We start from the raw sequence: 20,590 nt of genomic DNA on the forward strand, positions 1-20,590 counted from the left end.
AGCTGATGGGCATTAGAATCCAACTACATCTTGCTGCCCACTTTGGTCTTAGGGTATGGAGCAGAAATGAGATGGAGCTTTGGCTGCATTGCAAGATTGAAACCATTTTAAGTTAGCTAACAACTGCAGATAAATGTGTGTGTTGTGATTAAAACTTCAGAGGCAAGGCAGGAGAAAGCTGCATGGCTTTGCATGCCCACTGGCCTTGTGACACAATTTATTTATTTAGTCTATTGATTAACTTCACGTATAGTGAACCTTTCAGCTCAAGAGCTCCAGCTGATGTACCATACAGCAATATGAAAGCAAATCTGGGGAGGGGCATGGTGTCAGTTTAAGACTAAAGAGGGCAACTCTTTATTTTGCCATGTGTGTGCATGTGTGTGTATTCCTGTTTTTTGTTGCAATTCTTGCATCTGAACTTTTGTAAAGTTCACACGGTTAATTTGCAGATGAGCCAAGTTCCCCTCAAGGAGCCCAGGTTTGAGAGAGGCTTTAGACAAAACATTCTCTTGCTTTTTATTAATAGTGAATGAAAAAACAGCATTGTTGGCCAGCCTTTTTGGCAAGTTTGGTATGAGTTAAGGCTGTGGTCCTGGTGTAATAGGCCTGATTCTGTGCCACGGCTTGCACCCATTGTACCACAACTGTGCCAATGGATGGACTTCCTCACACTGGCGGCAAACTTAGAAGATAAGGAATAAACCTTTGACAGCGCTAGTGTTTGAAGGAGACCACAAAGGGAGCCCGTTACTGGAAGGTCGGTAAGCAAAAGGGAGGCCAATGGCAGCTCCTGGCTTCCAAAGCAGGCACAAAACATGATGGCAAGCAGGCACAGAATGGCAGAGTTGGAAGGGACAATGAGGGTCATCTAGTCCAACTCCTTGCCATGCAGGGATATTTTGCATGCCGTTGGAGATTTCCTGAGCTGGCTCTGCTGGAGTCAGGACACTGGACGAGGTGGATTCTTCAGTTTGATCCAGCAAAGCTCTTGCAAACAGCTAGATGACCGCTGGGGTCCCTTCCCGCTCTGCGACACTATGATGCTATAGTTCCAGTCATGTACGAAGCCGGCCTTCCAGAGTGGATTCCACTGTGTTCTTACGGGGGCGGGAGCGAGGGGGGCGGGGTGAAACAGAGGGAAGGAGGCGCGGTCCCTCTTTTGATTGGCCCGCAGCAACCCCCGTATTTAAATTTGGTCGCTGCACGGAACTTTCGCGAGCCAATGCCCTTTTCGCTCCCCGCCCGTCCCCCCCAATCCCCGCTCCCCAATGGTCGCGTTCCTACAGGCAGCCCCGACGAGTTTGCTGAATAACTCAAGGCGCCCTTCCCCTCCAGCAGGGAGACTAAGGGAGTGAGAATAAAGACAGATAGCGGATCGAGCCGCGGGAAGGAGAGGAAGGTGGGAGGGGGGGCGGAAAGCCAAAGAAAGTTTCTGCCTAACTTTGCTATTGCTGCTGCCACCGTAGATCAGCAGCTATGCTGGGGGTGGACGGCGTGCTGGAGCTTGGAGGGCTCAGATCGCCTTAGGAAAGACAGGAAGGGGGGGAAAGGGAGCTGGAAACATTCAGGGCGCAAGGAAAACGGAGAGGAGCCCCCCTCCCTCCCTTCTCCCCCACCCCCTCTGGTAGGGGCCCACGAGGAAGCCGTCCAGGGTAGCAAAAGTCCCCCGCGGGGAGGAGGAGGAAAGTTGATCCAGCGAGGGAGGGGAGGGGAAAAGACCATCTCCGAGTGGGGCAGCTTCGGGTGGGCAAGGATGAGCCTGTTGTCAGCCATCGACACCAGCGCTGCCTCCGTCTACCAGCCCGCGCAGCTGCTCAACTGGGTCTATCTGTCCCTGCAAGACACGCACCAGGCCAGCGCCTTCGATGCCTTCCGACCGGAGCCTTCGTCGTCTCAGCACCCGGAGCTGAGCTACCCCAGCAAGAGCAGCGCCGAGCTGGGCTCCTCCCTCAGCTCCAGCTATCTTAACAGCTTCTTCCAGCTCCAAAGGAACGAGGTAACGCGATCCCTTCCTCCGCAACTCAGCCTCAGCTGAAATGAGCGCTTAAAAAAATGATGATGATGAATACCGATTTTTGACCCCCACTTGGAAATAAGCTGGTTGGTTGTGGTTTTGGCCTCTGAAATGGAGCTGGAAAGGGCTGGACTTTGCTCGGCTGGGGGAAGAAAGAGCCGAGCGACCATTGCTTGGACGGGGGGCGGCGGAGGGAACAACTGGGAAAAGTTTGCGGAAAGTTGCTCCCTCTGAAAACTTTTGCACCGCCATGATGCTTTGCAAGTATTTTCTCCCCCGTCCTCGGCGCCCTTTGACTCTCCAATGCGCTTTTCTTTTTTTTTATTCCTTCTCTTTTTTTAACCGCTTTCTCCTTTGAAACGTGGAGCGCTTGGTAATCGAGTTAGCAGATTTATGCAGAAGGGGGTAGGTAGGCGGCTTCTGGAGAGACGTTTCTCTTCCGCGTCAGAGATGCAGGAGATCTAAAGAACCCAGGCGCACTCTTCGTTGCAACGGTTCAGAATTTTGTCCTACAGAAACGTTGGGAAAACAACTGGTTTTTACGCGTTGCTTACTGCTTGCTTGGTGGTTCTTAGGCTGTTACAAACGAAGCATTCCGAACAGGGTGTTCATATTGGAATGCGCTTCGAGTTGGAACAAAGTTGATTTCAGTTTCCCATCTAGATTTCTCTCTCTCTCTCTCTCTCTCTGGTGTGTATGTGGGGGTTTACTTTGGATTTGCAGTCCAGTGAAAATTCTGCAGTTGGAAACTACCTTCCCTCCCTTGCCCACGCGTTTGAGACTGTGCGGGAAGGTGCGCTCGCGCTCGTGGGTTTGGTTCCTGTTGACATTGTGGTCAATGATTACATGGGCTGATCAGAGTAAGGCTGATTGAATTGCCTACCTATATCCTAAACTTCGGTGATATAAATACTGATAGGGTCGCTGGGCCTGGAGGTGGGGAAGGAAGACGGAGATATCTGGGTCAGTCTCAGGGTCGTAGGTTTGAGCCCCACGTTGGTTGGGTAAAAGATTCCTGCATTTCAGGGCATTGAACTACAGTCAATGACCCTTGGGATCCCTTCCAACTCTACAGATTCTATGATCTTCAACAAGTCAGCAATCACTTTTAGCACCATCGCTTTAAAAAGCGAGAGAGTTAAGCTGACCAGTATTATGCTATTATTAACTTCAAAAGACAACTGGGCTTTTCTAGCCCGGGAAAGTTTCTAAGTAGTGTTCTTGCATTTTCATTCTCTCTGGTGTCTCCTACATTTACACGGTAAGTTTCCTGAGGAGAAAGGGACTGTATCTTCTTAAGTACCTCTGTGAATCACCACATACAGTATTATGTTATTAACCAACAGAAAAGCCCCAGACTGGTTTTTCAGACTTGGAGCAAAGTCACATATGCATCTTAAAATACTTCATCAGGTGGGGGATCTTCCATCTTCCTCTGTTTCAATTAGCGGGCATTGTCACTGTGTGTGGTTATACTTTCTTCAAATGTCACTGTATCCCCCTTCATCTACTGCAAGAGGAAGACACTCCCCTACTTAGCTAGCCAGGATGCTGGTCTATAGTGGGTTGGGCCTGGGACCAAACTTGGATGCAATCTCACTGTATGGTGTGTAACTTTACCTGCCTAAATTATCTGCCCCAGCAAGGCAAGGTTGGCAGTTTCACCTTTATGCAGTGCCTTTTCTTTTAAAAACATGTGGTCTTTTCACCTTTTTAAAAAAAATGGATTGAGGGATTTGAAGGGAAAGGAGAGTTAATAGATGCCATCATGGGCACTGCAGAAAATGGGGCGCTCATTTGGCTTTGTTGTATGTGTGTTTCAGTTAGGATGTTTATCTGCATGTAGGGTGTGTGTAGGGGGCGGGGATTTTTGTCAAGAAGGCAAAACCAGTTCCAGAGGCATGGTGACTTCTGCCACAGGTACTGTGACCTCTTTTCCTGCTGCAGAACTTGGAAATAAACTGCTACACTTCCCACCAAATGTATATAGCTATGGGAGAAAGTGTCAGATGGAGGGTTTAAAATGTGCTTCAGGTACTTTACTTCAGTTCACATAGGTGACACCAGCATCTGCCGAAGGGTTGAAATTAAATTGTGCATCTAAGTTCCTACCAGGACAGCAGTTATTAAACCACCCGATACATTTGTATTTAGAACTTCATCTCCACATTTCAAACATGCATGCTAATAGCAGAAGAGAGGTCCCAAGGATCTTTAAGTGGAATGTGTATAATGGGTCTTATTTAGAAAACAAGTTTAGGGAGCCTCTTGTTAATAAATCTGCCATTACTTATCCCAGTATCATTCTGTGTCAGGTCATTTTATTTGTGATGCAGTTTGCAGAATAATCAAAGGAAGAAGGGATTTGAACCTGGGAGAGTCTATTGTGAACACCAGGCAATCATATTGATTGCTTTCAAAAAGAAGTGACTTCAGAGCCATTTGTAAATATTCTTGTATTGCAAATTGGTTACAACAAAGTAGCTGGATATCTGTTGTCCTCTGTATATGTGGAACTGTGATGGTGCATGATACACTTTCTGAACTTGAGGAAATAAGATGGGATACACACAAATAAATAATATTTCTGTGGTTATGAGATATGTAAATACCCAGAACATGCTCTCAAGTTACACAGCTTTTGAAAAAAATATTGTTGAATCTTGGGCCAACCTTTGCTGTGAATCTGCACCCTGCCACAGTTAGATCGCTCTCCCTACCCCACCCCCTAATGGTACCTTTCCCAATGTAACCCTTAGTGATGCTGCAATGACATCACCCTGTGATACCCCTGCCATGCCATTCCATCTGTTAAATATGGACATGTCTTGGACTTGGGTACTTGATATTACTATTTGACATCATCTTATAGTAGCTTTCACTGGCATACCAGTGCCAATTAGTGGTGTGGTTTGTAAGTAGCTGCTTGTCTAGAGTAAGAATGGTCCTCAGCTAAGCAGGTAAGGAACTTTACGAAAGTTGGTTCTTTTTAAATTTTAGGCCCCCAGTGCAGACATGTGTGAGCAGGCAGACTAGTAAATCTTTTTGTGTAGTCTAGCAACTTTTGTGAACTTATCAAAGCATTCCTGGGAGCTGCTTTGAAAGAGAAATGAAGTTTTGGTCCAGGTTGCAATGCCAGTTCAGTGGAACAGAGCTATGTGTTATCCTCCTATACCACCCATCTTCAAGAGCTATTTGCCAGATCAAAAGCTTTTGATTAGTCTGAAAGCTTATGCCACAATAAATAGGTTATTATTTAAAGTACTACAGGATTCTTTGTGGGCTTCAGCAGACTACTTATTTGGGAATTGCTTAGTTTGTTAGTCTTATCAATGCAGGAATGTGACAGAAATTTTCTTTTTCATAATTCTGCAATTTCTTTGAAGAATGCCAGCTCACAAGTTTAAGGGCCTGCTACTTTCCAAAGAGCACAGAACTGTATGTCTGTTGATCCCTGCTAGGCTCTTTCGTTGTTTTCCTCTTTTAAGTCATGCATCCTTCAACTGCTTATTAAGTTTGAGGTTCTTCCTATCCACCCCCCTGTGATCAAGTTACTATGAAGGCAAACTGTTATTTTAAAACAAACCCAGTGCAAAGTATACTGACATTACTTTTTCCTCTGCGTTGTGAATAAAAAGCTAATCCAATCCTTGCATGTAATCTGTGAAAGTTGTCTTCTACAGTACCTTCCCTAAACTGAAGCATTAGCACTTTGCAGTCTTTTAGGGGCTTTCTTCCTGTTTCCTTTCCTTTCCCATTTTTTTTTTTACTTCATCCCAGGAAAGATTTCTGATGAGTTTGTGTTTCTGTTGATTCCTTGCTGTCTTTAACAACTCAGTCTGAACATGTTTATTTGGAAGTGAATCCTGTTGATCTACGTGGAACTGTAAGTGTGCCAAGGGATCTGGCAGTCTGAAGGACCACCCTCTTTGCTTATGAATCTGCCCATTAGATCATCAGCAACCCAGGCCTAGATGTTTTCAGCCTGAGTTTGGTGGGTGACTACTGGAGACAAGGCCTTTTCTGTTTTGGCACAATGATTATGGAACTTTCCCCAGAGAAGTCTGCTTGGTGCTTTCTTTTAGGTGTCGGAGGAAAGCTTTTCTTTGCTTGGATATTCCATTGAAGACGTTTTATGAAACTGATGTCTTTGAAATTTCTGCTGCTGTTTTCTGATGCGGCTTTATTTATACTTTGGTTTGCTTTACTAATTTTAATTATTGTTACTGATATTTCCTTTTATCTGAATTGCCTTCAACACATGCATGGAAAGGTATACTAGAAATAATTTGAATATTTGCCCCTCCCTGCTTGGATGCCATTATGCTCTGCTCCCCTGAACACCATGCTTAAGTGATAGGACAGGTCTTCACGATGCTACTTAGCTTTCAAGTGTTCCAAGCCATTATGATGCATTATTTTCTTGTAATCCTCACAATCTCGTAAGGTCCATCAATTTTACTATCCCTTGTTGCAGATGGCAAACTGAGGCTGAAAGATACCATCACTAGTGGACTAAGGCTAGTTGGTGAGCCATTGTGGTTTAGTGGTTAGAGTGTTGTATGCAAGGGAGACCGTGGTTGAGATCTCCACTCAAGTCAAGAAACTTCCCCAACCCCAAAGATCTTTATTGAAACTTAACATATATACATAATAACCAAAATTCCCAATGATTCCCTCACATAAAATATCATATCTACCGTATTTTTCGCTCTATAACACGCACCCGACCATAACATGCACGTAGTTTTTAGAGGAGGAAAATCCGTAGGCATGCGACCTGTAGGCATTTCCTCCATGACACGCACAGACATTTCCCCTTACTTTCTAGGAGGAAAAAAGTGAGTGTTATGGTGCAAAAAATACGGTAAATTACAACAGCTACTTGATTATACACTTAATTATAAAACTCACCACCCACCCCCTACTTCCCTCCACAGCAATTCGACTTCTTTATATTTCTTTCTACCTTTTTTCCTTGCATTCTACAATAAATTATTTTTGATACATTCTGATTTTTTCTTCTTTGTTTATTGGTTTTGTTATTGCTTACATTTTTTTATTCTAAGCCTATTAGCATGTCATTTTTAGAACAATATTTTGACATACAGTATAATCTTTGAAATACTTCCACTCCATTCTTAACTTTTGATTTGATTGATATCTTATAATTGAAGTTAATTTTTCCAATTCTATATACTCACTTAATTTACAAATCCACTCTTCCTTTGTTGGTGTGCCCTGAGATTTCCATTTAGTGGCATATGAAAAAAAAACATATGAAAAAAACAATCTTTTTATATGCAACAACAGCTGCCAGGGTAGTAATTGTCAAGTCACGAAACTTTTTGAGTGACCTTGGGTCAATGGTTCTCTCTTAGCATAACCGGCCTCACAGGGCTGTGATGAATATAGGCAGTGGCAGACAGCATGATGGAACAGAGGCACTTACCTGACCATCTGGCAGGCAAGTCACTGCTGCTTATCTGGGGTGGGAAGAGTGAGGCAGCAGTTGAGTCAGTGTGGTGTGAATGCAATGCACCAGCAGAGCCAATCTGACTTTCCTGCTAGTGCATTTGTACCAGGCTGACCTCCCCACCATCTCACCCCTCCTGGTAAGCAGTAGCAACTCATGTACTGGGAGGACAGGTAAGTGCCTCTGCCCCAGCCACTATTGTGAACAGGTTCATGACAGAGATGATATATTAACCAGAAACTGCCTGATTCCCAGACCTGTCTCTTAGACACTATGGTATATCAGCTCTCTTGATACCACAGGGACTCGCTCTACGAACAGCTAATTGCAACACAGTTCCGAAAGGACTTGGTTGTTCTGGCTACATTCAGCTCACTTGCTTTCAGAATGATTTTTTTTTTTTTGCTAGTTTGTGACAAATACTTTCTCATACACATCAATCATTATCAACCTGACCACTCAGAGTTCTTTTTCTGCTTCCAGCAGCACTGATCCTCAGTTTTGGTGTATCTGTACACCAGGGCTTTATACAGTAGGGCACATTTCAGGAGCTGACAAGGGCCAATATGAGAAGACCAAAATGGGAGACTGGGAGAGATGGAAATGCGATGGATTAACTAGTAGCAATTTAGCCCTTCTACAAGATCACAAATCTGGCTGAAAGTCTATAAGTGGGACAAACAGTGACATCATGGAGAGAGATAACTGAGAGATCAGCAGCCATGTTCTTCATCCAATATGTAGCCATGCATAGTGATAGGGAATATATAATAAATGGTCAGTACAATAATATCTATTAGAAATCTGCAGTGAATAGTTCCAGTCAATATGTAGAATTCATTCTGTTGATGCCCATCTTGACCCTTGTTGACCCTATGCCTCCATTGGTAGGACCTCTAAACTGAACATTGACTTCATTGGGAAACCATCTCAGTCTAATTGGAATTATAACCTATTTCATTTATTATTGGGGAAATAATAGCAATAAGCTTGTCCCTTATGTTCATCGGCCAGTCGATTTTTTATTTTTTTATTTTTGGTAATTGCAGCAATCTGTGTCGTCCAGACCTGATACACTGTGGTAAATTTTAGCAATGGTTTGTTTAAATTAAGTCAACTTCACACCATGGTTTAAGAAGCAGCCTTGTTTAAACAAACCAGAGTTAAGATTAAGCAAAGTTTAATGTTCTGCTGTAATGTTAAGCTTTAGTTAATTACAAGTAAAAGGCTCCAAACTCTTCCTTATAGCCACACTGGGGGAGAAGGTGAAACTCACTGAGACTTATTCTTGTCATATTAAACTAAGGCAGGACGTTCTAATTCAACCATTGTTTGTGTGGGATATTTTGCTTTCACTGTCCTTCCTGTATTCACACCGTTAGTTGCAATACAATGGTACCTTGGGTTACAGACGCTTCAGGTTACAGACTCCGCTAACCCAGAAATAATACCTTGGGTTAAGAACTTTGCTTCAGGATGAAAACAGAAATCGCACGGCGGCGCCAGGGCGGAGTGGGAGACCCCATTAGCTAAAGTGGTGCTTCAGGTTAAGAACAGTTTCAGGTTAAGAACGGAACTTCAGAACGAATTAAGTTCTTAACCCTAGGTACCACTGTATTGTGTGTTCTTTCCTTGAACACTTTTAACCCAACCCTCTTCTGTTGGAAAACTTAGGCATTCGAACCTCTTAACCTCTTAAACTGATAAATATTAACGGGACAAAATTGAGAATTGGGGGACCTCCCAACTCACATTTTTTGACAAGGTTATGTTTTTGGGCTCTTCAGGCAAGTTTCCATGAACAAAAAAATAAATAAATCAAAAATCACATTACTGTCACATTTGTAATTGTCAGCTGTACTCCCCCCCTTCTTTGCGTCCATGTACAAAACCAGTCTCAATTTGTCAGTATACAGATATATGTAAAACAAGTCTCATTTGTAATTATGTTTAGCCCTTAGATTGTAGGTGTTTGAAGGCCATATAACTGCTGCTGCATTTGTGTGTGTGTGTGTGTGTGTGTGTGTGTGTCTATCTGAGTAATGAGTCTAGAGATTCTTGAGGCATTAGATCTCTGCGAATTCCAACGTGAACTGACCCAGTCTGAGCCTTCTGGACTAATGTGATTGATTGATTGATTGATTGATTGATTGATTGAAGTGTGGATGGGGACATAAATACCCTCCAGAGTTTTGTGATATAGTGCTCAGCTCAAAATGACCCAAAAGTTATTCAAATGAATATTTTAAGATAAATGTATTATTTAGAAACGTGTACATAAAACACATATTTACATAGCTTGTGATGTATTGAAACACAAATTTAAATATGAATTTTCATGTGGCTGAAAAGAATTGCAGATTCATGTGGAAACGGTGGAACAGACTTATGAATACATGCGCACTTGACATAGCTTGGAAATGGACTGGTCTGCCCATCCTCAAGTGAGGTAAAATCATTTTAAATGCTGGTGTGGTTGAGTGGTAAAGGCTGCAAACGTGTGCCAGCAGTCTCTGAAGAATGCCCCATCGACACTGCAGGATTTAATGCATGAGATTGGAGTATAAAAACATGAAATAGGGGATCTCTGGTTCAATATTTGCCACTCAGTGGGAAACTAAGCAAACCTCTATTCTGCCACCCTCAGATGCCTCCACCCCCAGCTGCAATATGGGGGCTATAATGGCGATCACGTATATGACATGCTACGAATACCGTGGTACCTCGGTTTACGAACTTAATCCATTCTGGAAGTCCGTTCTTAAACCAAAACCGTTCTTAAACTGAGGCATGCTTTCCCTAATGAGGTGCCCCTCCACCATTCAGATTCCATTCATAGACCGAGGTAAAGTTCTCAAACCAAGACACTACTTCCAGTTTTGCGGAGTTTGTAAACCGAATAGTTCATAAACAGGGCTGTTCTTAAACCGAGGTACTACTGTACTTAGAAAGTGCCATATAAATACTAGGAATAATCATAATCTCTGCTTTTAGCTGGAAGTTGAAAACATGAATAATGTCCTTGTGCAGTGGAAGAGGAAATAAAGCACATTTCCTTGGCGTGGGGTATGTGGATCTAAAATTGCTTTATTCCCATTACCTCTTCACAATGCATTTAAAATGACATCAGTTGGTTGGGTCAGATCTTATAGCAAATGCGAAGGTTGGAGCAGGGCAGTTCTTTGACTCTGTGGGAATAACATTGGCCCATGAAGAATTCTGCAAATCTGCTGACTGAACTTGACCATGGATTTCATTACCTGCCCCAGGAAACCTTGAAAACAAGCAAGGAAGTGAAGCCTTGTCCAGAGCTGCCTCACAGGAGGCATCCCTTCCCCCCACCCGCAAAACAGGTGTCTGTTCTGGCCCAAGGTGTTCTTTAGCAATTGACCCCATCCATTTTTAGCACACTGCCTGCCCACATGTGGAATGTGATGATGACACCAGATGGAATAAGGAACGCTTGTTGGGGAAACATCTTACCCATGCTGCGTGGTGATGTCACTTTGCTGATTAGTTGGGTGCATCCTGGTTCCCAAAGCAGGCCGAGTTAGCAGCTAAGGAACTCCTTGGGCCAGGACGCCATATTTGGACTAAGGAAGGGTGGTCAGCTGGGCTTTCCCTTGCCAAAGATGGCATGAATACTCTGGAGTATTTCTATGGTATGCTTTCATTCATGGCTTCAAAAGGCTTTGAAGTCATGGAGTTATTTTCAAGGGCAGATCTACACTCATGGTTCTTAATGTTAAGTAAGGGTTAGGGAAGGGTTTTGATAACATAGATGGACACATGACGTCCTACTTTTTGTATTTATAATGCATTATTACCTTGTTGTTTTTATCACTTTATTTTAATGTAAAGCCTACTTGCCTACGAAGAAGGTCAGGCCACAAGGACTAAATCTTAGTTGTTTTCCTTTTTCCTAATTAGCTGTCACACACTCTTGGATGCCTTGATTAAAATCCTAACTTTGCTTCTCCAAATAAATACATAAAGAAATAATTTTGAAATACTGACATGTGCAAATAATAAAGGACATACAGGGAGGGAGGAAGAATTAAAAAATGACACCAGAGGATGGAGCAGAGCAACCAGCAACCCACAGAAAGAAACAGGGTTTTGAAAAATGGTGTGGCTGAGTATTACCTACATTTGATGAAAAATACCAAGGTAAAAAATGTTTTAATTAACAAGTATGCCCTGTGATGTTTTAGAACGGAATATCTAATATCGTCCTAATAGGGGGAAATAATGTTAAATAGGTCAGTGTAGATCCAGCCTAACTCTTGTTCCCAGGTTCCCTGTGGCTCCTTAGAAGCTTATCAGAGGTTTGATGTTGAATATGTTCTGGGATTGATTGCCTTTAGCAATGGTGAGACCCCCTCAGGTCTGGTCAGGTTCCTATTTGAACTGATTGTGCACATCTAACTATACATTCCTGAACTCTCCGTAACATGCAGGAGGTTTGTGGCAGACATGCAAACATTGCTCAGCAGACAAATCAACACAGAAGGGGTTCTTTAAAGCACAGAAGGTTTGACCACCAGCATTGCAGCCTCTAATAATAATAATAATAATAATAATGATAATAATAATAATAATAATGTTCTGTTGAATTGAGTGTAAGCGTTCAGGATGGGGGAATAGAATAAAGTTGGAAAACAAAGTAACTATATAGGGCATGATCCATCCAAGTTTACACACTATTACATCCCATTGATTTCAGTGGGTATAATATAAGTGCATGCTTAACACTCCCATGCTTAACACTCCCAGGGAACAAGTTTTAAAACGCTTGATTTTGGACTGCTCTCATTGTATTCATATTATAAATACACTTTTTAATATATATAAAAAGTACCCTTGGTTCAGCCATCAGGGATGCCCAATCGCCTTACCCCACCCAAGGAAAGTGGCTTGTGATGTTGTATATTCCTATTTCTTGACATCCTAACTTCTGCAGTATGATTTGTGCCTTTTGCATGCTTGTGGGGTGGGCTTCCATCATACTTCTTTCCAGGTGGGCATCCCTTTTCAGGTGGAGATCCTTTTTAACTGGATGGAACCTAGAACTCCTGTATGCAAAGCATTCACTCTTCCACTGAGCTGTGACACCCCCCTCCCCTAGTCTGAAACAAGGGATGGTGTGTGTATATGTGGACGTGGATACAATTCCCCCTTCCCCCCTCCAGGACTGCATGCCTTTGCAATTCAGAGAGCTTCTCCCCGTTCATCTGTGGACTTGGAAAAAAAAGGAGGAGGGTTGCTTGCTTTGCTTGCGGATTCTTTTCGCCTTCCAGTTTTGTCCTATCTTGGCATTGCCCAAGTCCAAGCAGTGACAACGACTGACACATAGCTAGGTATAATATTTGGAAAGTGACTGAACAAGGAGCAAAAATAGCAACAGGTTAAGGGAGCAAAATAAGCAAGCTGGAAATGTGTTGCTGTGTGGCTGAAAAGAAACGGCAAAGGAGGGATCTGTCTGCGGGAGGGGGAAACAGACAGCCTCTGAAGAGTTGTTATTAGAGAGGGCTTGCAAGGCTGCATGGTGGTGCCTGTGGATGTGACCGGCATGCTGACCAAAGAAACTGGACAGGAAAAAATAAAAAGCACCACTACCCACAAAATGCTTTTGTGTTTAACCAATATTTTTGTCCCTCTAGCTTTTCTCATCACAGTAGCTGCCTTCTGAATAAAACCCTGATGGCTATAGTGGCTTGGTGCATAAAAGCCAATTGTGCCATCAAAGAGGTAGAATGATAGCAAACATAAAATGAGTTCATATTTTGTTCTACTTTATTTTTAAAGTGCCCTTTTCAGAATACTGCTACTACTACTAATAAGCAATATTAGCAGCAGTGGGTTTATTGTTAACATGGCAATGCTTAATACCTAGAATATAGAATGGATTCTAGGACATCAAGATGTATTAAACTGGTGCTTGAAATTCATTAATATCCCCAACTCTTATTAAGCCACTGCTTTTAGAGCTTGACGTTTTAGAAGGGATTTAATGTTCTTGAATCAAGCCAATTAACTAGTGCTTTGGGTTAGTGATCACTGAAGCCAGTGACTGAAAGGGCTTACGGATTATTAGACTCTTATTAGGGTTGACATATGTCCCAGTTGGCCAGGTTTTGCCGGGATTCTGGCCGTGTCCCTGGTGCCCCTTTGGCTCAGGAGCTTTTTTTCAGATCCCCAGCTTTCATTGAAAGAAAAGGAAGAAAAGGCAAGTCTCTAGCTCTTACAGAAGCAGAGGTGCAAGTTGAACTATGCAGGCAGCAATCTGCAGAATCATTTTGTGTGGGACCCCCACCCGTATTATTGTAGCGGACAAGTGACGTCACACTGGAACATAAGCCGTTGCCTTATTCATTGGCCCATCTAGCTCAGCTTTCATTGAAGTAAACTGATAGTGGCTCTACAGGTTCCAGGCAGGAGTCCTTCCCACCCGTATTTGGAGAAGTCAGGGATTGAATCTGGGACCTCTTGCATGGCTGTGACTGGCATGTAAGGAAAGTGATATGAGTAGAGATAGGAAAATTAGAGTCACAGATTAATTGTCTGGGAATGTAACTTCCTGGTTCTTTCTGAAGTTATTCCCCACCCCCAACCCCTCAGCAGAAGTGAGAGCTACCCATTGAAAATAATGGAGAAAGTCAGGATTTTTTTTTGTGTGTATCTGTGTTTAGAGCCTTTGGATGAATGTCTGTGCCCCATCACACATGCACAAAAGGTTGCAGTAAATACAGATTCATGTTCTTTCTAACTGAGGGATTATTTTGTCTGATCTCTTTCTCTTTAAAAAAATAAACTTTAGATATCACAGCTGAGTAAGAGCAGCTTATGACACAGTTGCTTTTATTTGCAAATGAATCCTGTTTCTCAAGAAGTGCTTTTCAAAAAATGGGGGGGGGGGGGAGAGCATCAGATCTAGGCTGTGTAGGCTACAGTGAAAAAACAAGTACTCTGCTTCCCTTGATTCTAGAATAAATGTCGCCAGTATGCTGCCATTGTTGTCCACCACAACCATTGGGTCTCTCAGGTGTGTGTTTGTGTGCACAATATCTGGACCTTCCTCTCCCAATGTGACAGGAATTTTACTCGCCCTTAAGAAAAGAAGCAAAGGCTTCAGCAGCAATGAGACATTAATGCCCCTGCTTCAGAGTAAAGGTAAGCCATAAAACTAAGTTTGGCGTTATCAAGCCATGTGTGACTAGTTCTGGCATAAGCCCCCTCGTCTGTTCTTCATCACATCCTTTGTAAATTTTTAGCCTTGTCTGTCAGGCTGCAGCAATTTTTTGCCTTACTGTGCAAGGAAGGAATTTTAAATTATTCACATGCTTTAGATTTAAAGAGTTGGGTTGTGTGCCAATGCAGAAAAGCCAAACGTCTCCGTTCTGTACACATAGTATTTGGCCTTACCATAGTGGCAAGACTGAGCAGTTGGTTTTTAAGAGGTCTTTTCAGCGATGAAAAATAAACGTTAGGTTGCGTATCCAAAGTCAAGCGATTCATTCCTCCTTGCACGGTACAATAAAGGCACTTAATTTGCATCGACTGTGTTGAGTTATGTAGGCCCGTGGTACAATGATGATAATTTAGAAAAATACGCTGCACCATTATATTACAGCGAAACCAAAGTCTTTAGAACTTCTGTGGCATAAATCAACTCCTACTCCCAAAGAGAACAGCAGAAAAGCTTTTCCATTGCAGTGCAATATCCAAGAAAATTCTGATAGCACACAGAGATAAATAATACCTTCCTAAATAAGCCTAAAGGAAGACTGAAAAAATCAAAATAGGTGGGAGATTCAGGCTGGGTCTACATATGCAGCAGCATGAGGTGGGAATGAAGTGGTAGAATGCTAAGGTGGGAAGTGGAATTCTAGCACAGCGTTTTGCCTACTTTAACACTGAGGGATGTTCTAGAACAGTAGCAAAATGTGCATTGCCTTCTCCCATGGGATTTCTGTTGGTGGACCACCCAACGTCTGTCCCCAAGTATATTCCATAGGAATGAATGGCATGTAGGTGAATGGCAACCTTTCACTAAAACAAGAGATAGAAATAAGGTTCACCAAGGGACAGACTGGAGACTAGGCTAAATTCACCCCTAGTATCTGGGGAGGGGGCAGGTTTTTACTCCTCCATCAGCTATGCCCCAAGTGACACCTCATTTATTTTGCCCCAAAGACTGTCTATGGCACATATTTGAAATCCAGGATACATCCAATTATCCAACACCTTCATTTCCATTTCTTCGTCACACTGGTGGCATCTCATGGACAGGAGCAGCATTTCCCAACTTGGTCTCCTCTAGATGCAGTTGGACACCAATTGCCATCAGTCCCAGGAACCATAGACTGTCAGTGCACTATGCCAATCATTTGGGAATCCTTTTTCAGTGAGCAGACTCACCCAGAAAACCTTCCAGAATCTTCTTTCTCAGTTCAGTTCATCTATTGGTGATTTCCTCACCAATTCCAGTTCTGCTTAAAGTATTAATTGAACAATTAACATTGCAACATCAATTAAGTGTTTTAAATTTGTTGTTAGCCACCCTGAGCCCGGTTTTCTGAACTGGGAAGGGCGGGGTATAAATAAAAAATTATTTATTATTATTATTATTATACAATTACTGGTCTAAGGAAAATAAAGTATATACAGAGAATCATGTCTCCTCCCTGCTGTCTTCAGTCATCTGGACAGAGCAACAGACTATTTCTTTCTCCCCTTCGGAGCACGTCTAATAAAGAAGTCTGTTGCTAAGGAAACCCTGTTGCTGGGGAGACCTGTTGCTAGGAGAAAATTTCTTGCTAGGGGCAAAACTATACAAAGACAACTTGTATAGTCTATTTTTAGACTACACTAACAGCAGTGAGGGATTATGGGAGCTGTAGTCAAATGATACCTGGAGAGTATCTGAGTGGAGAAGGCTGGTCTGCAGATCAAACTCAGATCACATACATAATGCATTTAAAGCACATTAATACTGCTTTAGCAATCATGGCACCCCCCCCCCCAAGAATCCTGCGAACTGTAGTTTATCCTTCACAGAACTGCACTTCCAAGCACTCTTAACAAACTATACAGTCCCGCAGATTCTTTGTACTTCAAATGGATTGGATGTGACCTAAAATTCACTGGTTTTTGAAAATAAGAAAACTTGGGGCTGGTTCCACCTAATGAGTCCCACTAATGGAAGCCCACACAAGGACTTCCACTAGCACAGCAGGGCTTTCCTCCCTCTCCTCCCCTGGTGTGCCCCTTGCACCCCTAAAATTGGGGAAAACCCTGAGATTCGCAGTTTAAAAAGAAAAAGAAAACTCTGGGAAAACCCAAAAGATGGAGCAAGCTCACTAGACATTGATTTTCAGCTGGAAAAGAAAATTTGAAAACAGGGAGGTAGAATAGAATGGAATGGAAGAGGACATAAGAGTTCCAGTCAACCAGCTAAGAGAAATATTCTTCTAACCAAGTGAAAATACACTGTAACATTTTGTTGCAGGTTGCCCTTTTCATTACTTATTAGCACAGGTATTACTTAACTGATTTCCACTTTTGGGGACTGAACTGGGTTTCAAAGTATCTTACAATATACAAAGAAGCATGCATATATATATAAAATTAAAGAAAAACCAGAAACATAATAGTCAAAACGACACAGCCATCAAATTTTGAGCTTCCTCAATTTAAACAAACCCAGTGCATTTAATAATATTTAAAAAACAAATGCCATCCTTTACGAAGCTCTTCTTACGGGGTTTGTTGAGGACACAGAATGTGAATTCCTGCAATATTGGTTGCTGATGGCAGGGGTACCATTTTGAATGTATGTGACAGTTCTGGTTGGGTGGTCTAGCACTGCAGCAGCTTTACAATCAGCCTGATTGGTAATTTCCACTGCCAATCCAGATTAAGTGCTTACTACCAGAATCAATACTAGAATTGGCTCACTTAATGGTAAATGAATTATCAGTAATTTCAGTCTCTTTCCTCTGACACTTTTATCATCCCCACTCATGAAATACATGCTGCTGTGCTTAGACAAGAAACACACTCTGTCCAATTTAAGTAAGTTTATTTATGCCCAGGCATTTTTATAATTTCAGCAGAGAGTTATAGTATTTCATGGCCTCTTAAAATGACATCAAAAGCAAATAATTCACATTTCGAAAACATGCAGGAATTAGAACAAAGCTAATTGCGACGACTAATTAAAATCCCAAAGGAATAAAATGTAAGAAATAATTTGCAGTTACATGGTGTTTACTATTGCAGTAATATAATCATTCCCACTTGGCCAGCTATGCATATTTTCCTTCTGATTAGTCAGACTATTTGTCTGCTATATAAAATGGATTTATTTATTCATTTTAATTCAAGAACCCCACTATGCTAACATCCTAGATTCTGTCTGTCTTAGTTCCCAACATTTTGTCATATTGTAAATGGAGGATGAAGCTGCAGAATTGTGGCTGGTCTAAAGCCACAGATTGAATTCAAAGCAGAAGTAAAGTCTGAAGCAGGGATTTCCTGCTAAGTCTTTTCAATACTATCTCTCAGTTAAATACCAAATTAAAGTCACCTCTGACTCAAAATGAAAGAAAAGTCACCCCTTTTCTAAAAATAAAATAAAATAAAAACCCTTTCACAATGTACTTGGTTTAAGGAGATGCACAACCAGTCCTTGAATTTAATGTGGCCTAAGAGAAAATCCTGGCTACCTGTGGCTACATTTTCTTTCTGTATTACTTTGCACTGTGAAACGTTTTAAACAAACTGATAATGAAACCGCATCTTGAAGGGATTCTTCCACCTTTGGTATGCATGCTCCTGGTGAGTAAAATTATAAACCAAGGATTAGAAAGAAAATAGAATATGTGGGGCAGGAATATCTAGGTAAGTTAGAGCCAGTGTGGCATAGTGGTTAAAGAGTTGGAGACCACAGTTCCAATCCTTGCTCAGCCATGAAGTTCAGTGGGTGATCTTGGGCCAGTTACGATCTCTCAGCCTAACCTACCTCACAGGGTTGTTGTGAGGGTCCAGTGGAGAGGGAATGAACTATGAACACCACCTAGTTAGTTAACAGAGCTAGGTAAGACCTTGACCCGAAAGTTGGGAGAGCAACAGCCAGCCAGAGCAGACAACAGTGGGTAAGGCAGACTGACTCTGAGCTTCCACACCTGTGGTCTGATTTTATAAGTTTCCCCTCTTCCTGCTTCATAGGATTTGTGTGTGGTATGACATAATGTGTGCGATTAAAGGTAGAACAAAAAAATTTAGGGCTGGCACCCCCATTGTTCTGCCTGGTCCAGCTCTGAGGGCCTTCTGGCGGTTCCCTCACTGCAAGATGTGAGGTTATATGGAACCAGGCAGAGGGCCTTCTTGGTGGTGGCGTCCGCCCTGTAGAACGCCCTTCCATCAGGTGTCAAGGTAATAAACAACTATCTAACTTAGAAGACATCTGAAGGCAGCCCTGTTTAGGGACGTTTTAAATATTTGATGTTTTATTCTGTTTTTAATCTGCTGGGAGCCACCCAGAGTGGCTGGGGAAACCCAGCCGGATGGGCGGGAAACAAACAAATAAATAAATAAAGGATGCCGCAAACAAGCAAACAAACTTTTACCCATGAGCAGCACAAATTCCGCAGTAAATTCCTGCCCAAGAGTACCCTGAGTTGTCTTGTCCTGCTCTGACACATGCACCCCCCCCCTTTTAAAGAAATACGCCACTGTAAATTCCACTGGCTTAAGTTCTGTCCGCTGAGCTGGCATGAGGGACTTACTCCAATGTATTTCTGACTCAGCTGGGAAAGCCCAGGGCCTACCATACCCAAACTCTCTCATCCCGGTGGATCTTGGGTTTGGATTGCACTGTTAGTGTAGGAATTGCAGCAACACATGAAGAAGCCTGACTCCAGTCTTGTATTTTATTGACAGCAACTGTCACTTATTATTCCCAACTTTTTATTTGAAAAATGTTCGTCTCTTGGTTTGACGGTCTGAAGCAGAAAAGAGAGCTAGTTGCTTGGCAATTCTGCTTTCATGGTGTTCCAAATGAAAGGGCCTATCCACATGTGGGGCAGATTTACATCTCTTACATGGAGCTATGGCTTCGCAGAAGCCTATTTTGTTTGTTCCATTAATCCCCAGTCTAGAAGTTATGAAGTATGAGGACATGTTTCTTTCTAAAGGCCAATTAATTTCCATTTTATTGAGCAATAAGCTTGTTCCTCTTGACATATATTATGGTGGAAAATAAACCCGGCTTCCAAGAATTTGTAAGCCTCACTTGAAAACTAAACCTCATTTATTTATTTGTTCTGTTCATTTTAAAATAAGTTGCAGTGACGGTTCAAGCAATCAGCGTCATTCAGATGATACCGCTGCTGTTTACCACAGTTACAACCAATTCATCTGGGAAAGCATCATTTGAAAAATTAACATTCTGGATCACAATCTTGAAAAGAAAACTGAACTTTTTTTGGCCCTTTTCTGTTTTCCTGCATATGGATATATTTACTTCAGAGATACTCTATCAGGGCGACTATACCATATGCTTGGTAGATTCAGCATTCCTTCTACTTCCGACAGTGACCTCAAGATTGATCTCTTTTAAATTCTGGCAGTTATGTCCGTTGCTCTGCCAAGTGCGCTGGACTCCATTGGAACAATATATGTATACACACACACACAAACAAAATGGTTTCAGATCTGCAGCTTAAAATGGAATTGCAATAAAAGTTTCTTAGCCAAACATTTAATCCCCAAGGAGCTCTGCAGGAGGCAAAACCTAATTCTTAAGTGTGCCGCTCTTTAAAAAGAAGTATTTCTCCCCATTGCTATTTCCCTTCCATTTAAAGGCCCAGCAGAACGAAAGCTGGCCCCTGCTTCCCCCTCCCTGCTGCTGCTGCTTCAAGCCATAGGTCAGATTGACATGACGTTTCCTGCAGGAAGCAGAGGCTTGAAGCAAAATCCGACAACAACTATTGATGGGCTGGAGTTACAAAGTCCTTGCTCATTTCCCACTTCCCTATACTGTATACCTTTCCTCCACCCTTCCCTCATTGGCGATCCCGGCTAACACCCAT

At 42.4% G+C, this 20,590-nt stretch overlaps 1 protein-coding gene and 1 long non-coding RNA gene across 4 annotated transcripts in view; one reads left to right on the plus strand and one right to left on the minus strand.

Moving 5' to 3' along the window:
- The first annotated feature begins 1,222 nt into the window (after positions 1 to 1,222).
- ZCCHC24 (zinc finger CCHC-type containing 24) overlaps positions 1,223 to 20,590 on the plus strand; it is a 114,015-nt gene continuing 94,647 nt past the window's right edge. Inside the window, exon 1 of one of the 2 annotated variants that reach the window (XM_083614865.1) lies at positions 1,223 to 1,999. In XM_083614865.1, coding sequence (XP_083470991.1) covers positions 1,757 to 1,999 — 243 coding nt within the window. In that variant the 5' untranslated portion in view covers positions 1,223 to 1,756. The remainder of the gene's footprint in view (positions 2,000 to 20,590) is intronic. The other variant, XR_014548321.1, reaches the window with a different exon arrangement.
- LOC310763009 lies at positions 15,559 to 16,606 on the minus strand. 2 transcript variants are annotated; one of them, XR_014548358.1, is made up of 2 exons: positions 16,162 to 16,606; positions 15,559 to 15,985 (listed from the first exon to the last, which is right to left on the minus strand). It is a non-coding gene; the product is annotated as an uncharacterized lncRNA (long non-coding RNA). The 2 variants fall into 2 exon arrangements; XR_014548359.1 differs by having other exon boundaries at positions 15,559 to 15,988.

Source organism: Podarcis filfolensis, assembly GCF_964270895.1.
Source record: "Podarcis filfolensis genome assembly, chromosome: 5".
In the NCBI taxonomy this organism is placed as follows: Eukaryota; Metazoa; Chordata; class Lepidosauria; order Squamata; family Lacertidae; genus Podarcis; species Podarcis filfolensis.